Source organism: Primulina eburnea, unplaced genomic scaffold (assembly GCF_022965805.1).
Source record: "Primulina eburnea isolate SZY01 unplaced genomic scaffold, ASM2296580v1 ctg368_ERROPOS200000, whole genome shotgun sequence".
NCBI lineage: Eukaryota > Viridiplantae > Streptophyta > Magnoliopsida > Lamiales > Gesneriaceae > Primulina > Primulina eburnea.
In genome coordinates, this window is record NW_027331185.1 from 21,434 (window position 1) to 31,402 (window position 9,969).

Consider the following 9,969-nt stretch of genomic DNA (forward strand, 5'->3'; position numbering starts at 1 on the left):
AACATACATAAAATTATATATGATTACGTGTTATTACATTATATATATACATATACATAGTTAATGTGCTTTGTGTGCCTTGGAAACTTGAGAAGTCATCAAAGACTTAATGATAAGCGTTTCTACTTGAGCTGGACCGGACCCTTACAAACTAGCTTAGTATCGCTAGTTTCTATAGTCGATGCATATATGTTTACTATATACAATTTAACAGGTACAATTACATTTGTCTCTCTGTCATTCTTTTCAACCGCAAAATCAATTGGTAAGAAGCAAATAAAATCGATGAGTTGCGACCACCAAAGCCAGATGAATTTGACAACGCAACTTTGATGTCCAAGCTTTCTTTCTTTGGTCCCACTAGCACATTCGGATCCTACATTTAATGTCATCGTCTTATATATCGATAGATCATGTGTCCGAGTCCTACCATGTCTGTGTTTTTTTATAATCAAAATAGCTCTCCCATGTCAGAATAAGTTCATTCTTGGGCTCAAAGTCAAAGTTGCATTAAAGCGGAGGCCTAATTGATGAATAATGTCCAACTGTTTTTTTTCTTTTTTTTATGACGTGGAAATTCCATGTCGATATCTTTCGGTTTGCATTAAATGAACTACATGACTTGACGCAATAATCTAAAAACCACGTTAGTCACGTAAACCCTACTGGACAAATCATGTATGACAAGCTCGTTCGAGAAGATGGTGGTATACCCTACCAACTCGGACACCTGTTTACACTTACTCAATTGACATTGATACGTATTTTCTTGATGCTTCGCTTCTGTGGGGTATTAACAGAAATGGGCTGATTAAACATTTTAAAAGTAAATATGTGAATCAAGTGGCGAACTAACTCGTTGCATATGAAAATACTGCCTCGAAAAAGTGGGGGAAGAACAGCAGACCACACCATCGTCTGTGTTTTCAAGATTGAGATTTGGGTGCACCCACCCGGTCCGAAACCCCTTCGATAAGATAGGTTCAGTTCAACGATGAGCAGCACATGATAAGAAACATTCAATTAGCAAACCAAAATTATTCACCCCCTTAATGAATGAGAAAAGAGGGATCAACTTTCTTCCAGTGAACATGCTGCACAGTAGCAACAGCTTCCACAGCACCATGTGTTCCCAGAAGGTGTCCTGTCATAGATTTCGTCGAGTTCATGTTCGACTGCACGACGAAAAGTTGGATTTTAGTCAGCAAACAACAAGATTCAGTATGGCAAAAGGCTGAAATTTTGCGCTTTGGGAACCTCTTTTATTCTGCCCGAATATAATGCATTAATAGTGCTTGATACTCCTGGATATCACCAGCTGAAGTGGATGTTGCATGTGCATTTACATAATTCACGTCTTTCTTAGATACACCCGAGTTTCGTAGAGCTTTCTCTATGCACAGAATGACATCAGTTCCTGTTCGGGGATAATATCAGAAATCATTTCAATGGAAATCGTTAACTAAGAAGAGAGACATACCAGAACTAACATGGAACATCAGCATCATCGGAAACATCAAACCCAAACGATGACAATAAAAACTGTCTTGTTGTTGTGCCAAAAACAATGACACTTCCATTCTTGTTGATCTATTTGTTATTCGGAGTTACAGATGGAAAATGCTTCTTCACTACAACTGACTTCTATGCTCCTCCAAATCATAACGAAAACATCATGGCCATAGAATCAGTTATACTATCCAAACTTTCTAACTAAACACGTGAATACATGCAAAAAGGAAACCGTATCATCGCGACAGCCAGCAATGAATCAAAACGATTTGATCATTATGTTCAAAGTAAAAAAGAGTTGCAAATTAAGTTTATCAATAGTGTCTAGTTCAAATTAATTATTCCAATATCCTTCCTGGATTTCGATCTATACATGGTTAACTATTAGCGACAGACACATGGTGTTCAGTGCTTTTTATTACCAATTAGATCATATGTAGTATACCATCTGGATGAGGCTCTGTTATGTGATAAGCATCAGTAGTGAAGCTTCCACCAAGAAACTCACATAGATAGTTGCACCTCTGTTCTGCACACCCACAAAGAATTGCGAACATATCATCAATATTTTGGGAAAAACATGAACTTTGATACAACCCAAGTTTCAGGGTCCATTGGCATGCTCAAGTTCTTCCAGAAGAAATACACCGGCCCCTTCTCCCATAACAAATCCTTTACGACTCTGTCAAATATCAAAATCACGGGTTGGGGGGAGTGATACTTGAGATCCACACATAAGTAGTTGCAACCAGCATGCCTTTAGTCGCTAGCATTTATTAAGATTCGTTGTTTCGTGGTTTTATGCATTATCATAGTCCAACATTCTTCTAGGGTCGAGACATGAACAAATTAAACCACAGTTGATAAATCAAACAAAATTTAGAAGTATGGTTTGATAATTGGAGTATCAAAGATACATAAACCTGTTTATAGCATAACATGTGGAAAAACATAAGAAGATTCATTTTGTACTATAGACAACGATAGATGAAATAATATTAATCCTACAAGGAAACATTTTAGGGGAAAAATGAACTACATAAGAGATAGTTCTCATTTTCATCGTTAGATACAAAAATATAAAACATTACATGATCCCAGGGGTGCGAGGCTTTAGTAGGTTCAGTGCTCCTTTGTGACAGGGCTTTACAAGCTACAAAACCTCCCAATCCTGCACAAAGTTCATGATTTGAAAACCGAATAAGCGAGTCTTTGAAACTGATATATATCAAGAAAGACAATTACCAACAGGTATAATTACTGAATCTGAGCCAACACTGAGCATCATGTCCAACAAAATCTCATGAAGCATCGTCAGATAAGACTGTGGCAATGGGATATGTGGTCGATCTTTTCATGTTAAATATTTCCAGTTCGTTCTTCAGTAAATATGCAGAAAACCCAAAATGGATTTAGAATCCTTACTCTGATGCTCGGAAAAAAAGAAGGCCGGGCACTTACAGCTTCACCTCTGATGATGTGGTTTGCAGCATTTTTAGTATACAGAAGTTGCTTGTACCACAAACAGTGGAAATCGAGTAGTTAGGCCCCCATCTATCCATGTTAAACAGAGCTAATCAAGATTTGATGGTGTTCAACAAAACAAATTAACTTTGTTTCTATCATCAAAAGAAGGAATTTGCTTAACCAGGTCCATTGCCAGCACTACAGAGCCTATATTAGTAGTTGTAAAAGGCACAACAAAGGGATTAATATTCCTATTGGAGATTTGCAAAGCTTGACATGCATCATTAACCGATGGTAAATCCTCTCAAATTTGATCTGAAGAACCAAAATAAAGATATTCTTACTTTGGCCTATAGCTTCATATAGTTTACAGGTGGTTCAACTATCTAATCTCGTAGTCAAAAGGGGTTAAATTTTGGTTTAGGCTTCTATGATAAATTGCAGCAACCCAAATGAGAACATGGAAGAATGGTTGATGAAAGTAAGAGTAGTATCTAGCCAACTCTAATGCTTGTGTATATTTGTGCATTAGCTCCACCGCTCTTTCTCCAGTTTTTTACGCGATGCTGAATGCAGTCATGCCTTCATCCTACCCGCAGCCAATCAGATCAGGACGCCACATCTTTGTTTATTTAATCCATCCATGGCAGATTCGGTAATTCCTCCATTAGCCAATGTCTTCTCGCCTATGTAAAGCATGAACTTGTCCATTCTTCTAAGAAATTTCGAACTAACAAATCCATCCCCCGAGGATGACTTGATCCCACAAGCAATTCTGTGCAGTTGAAACCACCCCTGATAGTCAAACTCAATCAAAAGCCTCTATTTCGCTAATGCCAATGACACCTTCAAGAAGGTTGTCGTAGAAGACATCCATATCGTTACCAAGCGGTGTCTCAACACCCATACCGGTAACAACCACTTTCCTTTGCCTTGTTGGAGGTTTTTTCCTCGCTATAACTTCCTTGGATTGATGTACAGCTACATCCATTACTTCTAAAATTCAAAACAGAACTATTTGTAACCCAATAAGACCATTCTTAAATTACACAACACTCCAATAACACGTTTCGATTGCTATTTCAGCATAAACAATTATTCCACTCCTAACAATTTTAATGAAAAGATTAAAATCCATTGTAATAATGTATATTCGTACAATCCAAACCTAGCGTTCAGAAGACGAGCTATACATTTCTAGTCATAAGTCTCGTAACACTTCCACCATTATTACACTCCTTTCCAATAGACTGATAGATAAATAGTCTTGGCGATTACACGGCACTCCCGTACAAACAACAAAGAAATTAACTTTAATTCGATCGAACACAGCTCGTACAAATTGAGATACATGACTTGACGTCAAGATTCGAATTAAATTGTGAATAAAAACTATTAAGAAAAGTAGCATATCAAAAAATCTAATCAACCCATCTTTAGAAACGGTTTACGGATTTAACTCATAACAAAATCAAATAAAAAATAATCACGGCACGTAGAAGCACACACAGAAAAGCTCAGAGGAATAATATACAAGAAATCACCAGGATGGGCAGCATGGACAAGCAGATTCCTGCCTCTCCGATGGCCTAAGAAGGAAACAGAGAAGTGCGATGCTTCGTCGTGTTCGAAGGGTGCGCAAGAATTCATGAAACTGTAAAGGCCGTAGCACTGCAGCGAGCATTTGGACAGGTCCCTTTTCCTCCGACGCGTCCCCCATTTGCAGAAACGGGAAAAATCAATGGATGGCGTACATAGTATGGAAATGGAAAAAGTAAATGGCATGCACGCCTCCATAACACACGAACTTTATCTATCCGTATCTGCCTACGCCAGTGTCGCAGTGTGTACATTTAAGCAACGCTCTGATCTGTTTTTCAATCTGGGTACACCAAACGACGGATTTATGAATCTTGAAACGGCTGTGATGTGTATACAGAGTGTGAGCTTTAATGTTGGCGGGCTGAAAGGGACGTTTTCATCGAGAAAGTGAGATCAAGAAACAGTGTTGTTTCAGATTATTCAAAAGCATAGTGCCCTATATTCTAATAAAAAAATTTCAAATTTTAGTGCAACACATTTTTCTCCCGCAAACTGTAAGTAAATTCCCATTTTTAAAATAATCAAGATAAAAACCATTAAAATATTTAAACTGCAAGTAAATTCCATTTGGACATTCCCTTTGCTTCAGGGAAGCTTAGAACCTCGGATAGCCTACTCGTAGATGCAATTGGTGCAAAAATGAGCTCTTGAGTCTTGTCTAAAACATTCTTTATCGTATGTCTGGAAAATTTAAATGATTATCTAGATCTTATATAAGGGGTGTAATTTTTTTGGTTATCTGTTCTTCCGCTTCCAGCTAATATCATTGATGGCATATACTCACTTTGTAGGAAGTTTATGTGGCCAACAAAACATCCTCCAATTTCGTGGAATATGGTTTGTCGTACAAAAGAAGATGGCGGATTGGGGCTTAAAAATCTCACTACCTGGAATAAGGTTTTGCTATCTAAAACTCTTATGGAAAATCCATAAGAAGAAGGGTAGCATGTGGATTAAGTGGGTTAGCCATATCTACGATCGAGGTAGCAATGAGTGTTTATTTATAAGAGTGAGTCTCATGTGAGACCGTCTCACGGATCATAATCTGTGAGACGGGTCAACAATACTCATATTCACAATAAAAAATAGTACTCTTAGCATAAAAAGTAATACTCTTTTATGGGTGACCCAAATAAGAGATCCGTCTTACAAATATTACCCGTGAGACCGTCTCACATAAGTTTTTGCCTATTTATAATACATTTTTTTTTGGTTTTGGATTTAATTGAATTTTTTTAAAAAAAAATTGTAATAACTATTTAATAGTATAACACAAAGATATTGATTTGAATTTTCCATTTTTTGGACCTTCTTGTATTGATTTTCAATTCAAATGAACTCGAAATATGATGGTATTATTCGTATATAAGAATTGAGAATGTAGTTTCTCAAAAGTTTTTTGAATTTGGATTGTAATAAAAACACTAGAAGATCAAGTTTGTATCTAAAACCCAAAATCAAAAGGCTATATTTTGGATCCATATTCAACCTATGAAGCCCATCCCCAATCTAAAAAATTATTTTACTTCAAGTTTGAATATTCTTTTTAATTACTTACATGATCTCTTATGATTCATTTAAATCATTTAAAATGTATAAATAATACAAATTACATATATTATGTATTCAATAAATTTATAAATTATTAATTATTTATAGTTCTTAAAAATAAATAAACCTTAAAAATAACTTTTATAAACTAATAATATTATTATAATTAAATTTGTGTGTTTGAATGTTTAATAAATTCGATTTTTTTAATTATTTACACTAATTTACTTTTTTATTCATTAAATATTTTAAAAATACTATAAACGTTGGGGGAACGGGTGCTATTTTGGTCCAAAGAATCGTTGGTGCAAAGGCCTATCTGGTGTTAGTCAATTTTATTTTTTTTTAATATAGGTTTCTCTACAAGGGTGCTGTGCAATTTATTATATTTTAAAATTTATATAATAGTTAGTAATACAATAAACTTTAAAGTTATGGATAAAATATATGATAGCATTTTAGTTAAAGAGAATTAAATAAATTTATGTGGACTCAAAATTAATGACAATATAATTAGTTTTGTGTAATAAAAATGCATTAAAAACTTTGGTATCAAATTCAGAAGCCAGGGAAATGTGGCTATCATAAATCTTTCAATTTTTGTTTGAAAACTAAGTTTAAGTGAGAATTAGTGCTTTGTTTAGGAGAAATGCATTAAAAACATCAAGCATCTAAAGATCAAAGTGTCTAGAATTCGCCTTTATCATTTTTACAATCTTTGAGAGGCCTACCTACGATAACGTATTTTGAGCTCGATAAATATAGAAATGTAGTTGGTTCGAGTTATTGTTATTCTCAAGGTAAGTAAGCAAATACAGATTGACATGTAATATTTATGAATGTCATTCGAAACATTGTAAGTAAATATAAATTGAAGTTTCATATTTATAAGCACTTCAGATGAATTTTGGATGTTAAATTTGATTTCATTTACGCACGGGACTGTATGTGTCAGGAGAAACGAACTAATTTCCATGGTTTACAAGCTAAAAAACTCGAAGAAAAGTAAATAAACAAGCCTATGATTGTATCCTCGTAAGCTTATGAGAAAATATCACTAAACAAAAAAAAGCTAGCGACGGTTTGGTGGTCCGTAACCGGAGGTCGCGTCGCCTTCTATCACCGACGGTTTCTCAATAACCGTAAAAAAAGCGACGATTTTGTTGAAAAATACCGTCGCTACATACAAATCGTCGTTAATTTAAGCGACATTTAACTTAACTATTGCTGAATGAAAACGACGATTTTTGAAAAAACCGTAGCTTAATGATGCGACGGTTTTTAATCAACCGTCGCTATATTCAATGAAACCATCGCTTTCTTTTTTAAAAAAAATTCCTTAAATACGTAGTGATAAAAAAATATATTTTTTCCGGTATAATTGAAAAAAATTTAACAAAATTGGAGAAATGTAATCATATTACTAATCTACACGTAATAATACAAGTGTTTGGTACAAACGTCGTAAAAAAAATATCAGAAAAAAGTGGCTACGGTGACTGGGTCTCGTCATCATCGTCGTCTCCATCCTCGTACTCCTGCGTCGGAGGAACATAACTCTGCGATAATCTGTGGATACAAGATGAAGAAGCAACTGCTGCGCCACGGGATCGACCCATGTGAGAAGTGTCTGGTCCAAGCAGCGTGCGGTCTGATGTATGCGCAGTAGCTCCCTGTGACATGCCTGCAACTAGGACTCGGACCTGCTCCTCTAGTGACGCCATGCGATCTCTCAGCAAAGCGTTCTCCGCCTCTGTAGCCTGCATCCTCTCGCAAAGCTCATTGTGACGCCGTAACGATGAGTCTAGAGCCTGTCGCATGTCTGCCATCTGCTCAGACTGAGATGACTGACTAACACCCAATGACCCACCACGTCGACCCGAAGCCATCTCATCTGGATATAAGATGCCGAACATCGACCCATACTCGTATATCCTCCCCTTCTTCTTCCCCCCAACCACAGTCTTGAACATGCTGTTCACCGACTGTGGGCTGGGGACAGCAGGCTCTGATCCATCATCTGCGGGAGTCATCGACTCAGCCATGTAGGGCTCCATCTCCTCCTTTGATGTTGATAAAAAATGAATCAAATCGATTTTTCTTAAGGTAAAACAAACTCATTAAAGTAAATCTCATGATGTCGGATCTCTGCCATATCGTGCTCGATAAAATAAACTCATTAATTGTAAAACATTAACATTTATAATTAACGAAAAACATATATATATATAACTGAAAAATATTAAACTAGAAGAAATACCAGATCTTTTCCGTGAACGTTGTATGTCTTCGCACCTGCAATTTGCTTCGTCGTCCCCGTATCTTCACCTGCAAGCTCGATGTTCCTGTTGGCCTTGTTCTTCACGGCTCTGTCCTGCCAATCCTGCTGCTGCAAAGCAGTAGTCCAAGCATCCCATCTCTCAGGCGTGACCGTCTGTGGATGATGGTCACCGGTCCTCCAGCCGTGAATGGTTCCGCGGTATAGAGTGGCAGTGGTAGATGAAGAAGGAGCCTCCATATTGAAGTTTGGAAACATAGGAGGGACGTACCGATCACCATGAAACTCCCAACAATAATAGTTCGGTACGAAACCATATCTACCTAAATGAAACTTTACCGTCTCGGCATCCTCAAAACATTTATTTCGACACTTCGTACGGTTGCATGGACATCGTAATTTCCCATCCAATAAACAATCAGGATTACTTAATGCAAATGACACAAATGTCTCAACACCAACACAAAATTCACTACTTAAGAACCCATTTTCCAACCTACGATACATCCAACTTTTATCTGCGATATCCATTGAAGCCTACAAATATTTAAATTTTAGTTATTTAAAATCTATTAACAAAAAGTTAAAAATAACATTAAAAGCAAAAAAAAAACTCAGGTATGATTTACAAAATAAATAATTTATTACCCTAAAATTCATAAATAAAATACTACTCAAAAATTAAAATTAAATTTTCTCAAAGAAAATACTTTAAGAACCTGACGTGCAAAAATATATAGATCCACGTAACGCTAGAAGATAACACCGACGATCAAATCTACGAAATTAATACAAAAAAATGTTAGTACGAAGTAATACAAACCGACACTGCGAAAAAATTGATAAAGTTTCGCTATTACCAGAGAAGAAAGGCGAAAATCGTTGGGAAAATGTTCGCGAACCTCGGTATATATAGAATCATAGCGACGATTTATTGCAAAAACTGTCGCCATTAGCGACGGTATTGAGTTAACCCGTCGCTTATAGCAACGTTGTTTTTAAACCGTCGCCGATCTATATCGGCGACGGTTTCTACACTCTGTCGATATTCGCGACGGGAACGAGAAACCGTCGCTAATAGCGACGGTCTAAAGCAACAGTCGCCGAGTATACCGTCGCATTCAACATCAGAAAACCAGTAGCTAATTGATCCATATTATTCAAATAACTATCAATTTAATTACGAACTTAAAAACGATATTCAAATCTGTATATTAGAATACAATTTAGGTTGATGAAAGTCACCCTCACGAGTCGCTTGAACACATTCTCAAGTTTCATGTTACCTTCCCAATTCTCATCGATGGTTCTCTTTCTTATTATCTTAACCCTAACTTTTAAATCCAAGAAAACTGATAATCTGTCAGAAAAATATGATACAAAATCATGTCTTTCGGGATTTGTTAAAAGTATTTTGTTTTGATTCTTATTGGAAATATTTGAACCTCTCGTATGATTTGTATTCTGAAATTAGTTTTTCCCCTCTTGGTTTTGGAATGCTTCAAGATTCAAATTTTCGTATAATGCATACCTTGTAAATTGCAATCTTTGAGATTTAT

The 9,969-nt window shown here is 36.2% G+C and overlaps 1 protein-coding gene and 1 long non-coding RNA gene across 4 annotated transcripts; both read right to left on the bottom strand.

The window, feature by feature from the left end:
- Positions 1-738: 738 nt before the first annotated feature.
- Positions 739-4,034, bottom strand: LOC140821005 (uncharacterized). Of its 3 annotated transcripts, none has more exons than XR_012115617.1 (5): positions 2,974-4,034; positions 1,958-2,836; positions 1,481-1,652; positions 1,258-1,393; positions 739-1,175 (listed from the first exon to the last, which is right to left on the bottom strand). It is a non-coding gene; the product is annotated as an uncharacterized lncRNA (long non-coding RNA). The 3 variants fall into 3 exon arrangements; XR_012115618.1 differs by having other exon boundaries at positions 1,935-2,836; XR_012115616.1 differs by having other exon boundaries at positions 1,481-2,836.
- Positions 4,035-7,529: 3,495 nt separating this feature from the next.
- On the bottom strand, positions 7,530-9,175 carry LOC140821001 (uncharacterized). Its single transcript, XM_073181389.1, has 3 exons — positions 9,135-9,175; positions 8,393-8,947; positions 7,530-8,195 (listed from the first exon to the last, which is right to left on the bottom strand). Exons 2-3 carry the CDS (start codon positions 8,939-8,941, stop codon positions 7,623-7,625), a joined length of 1,122 nt encoding a protein of 373 aa, XP_073037490.1. The 5' UTR covers positions 8,942-8,947; positions 9,135-9,175; the 3' UTR covers positions 7,530-7,622.
- Between the last annotated feature and the right edge of the window lie 794 nt (positions 9,176-9,969).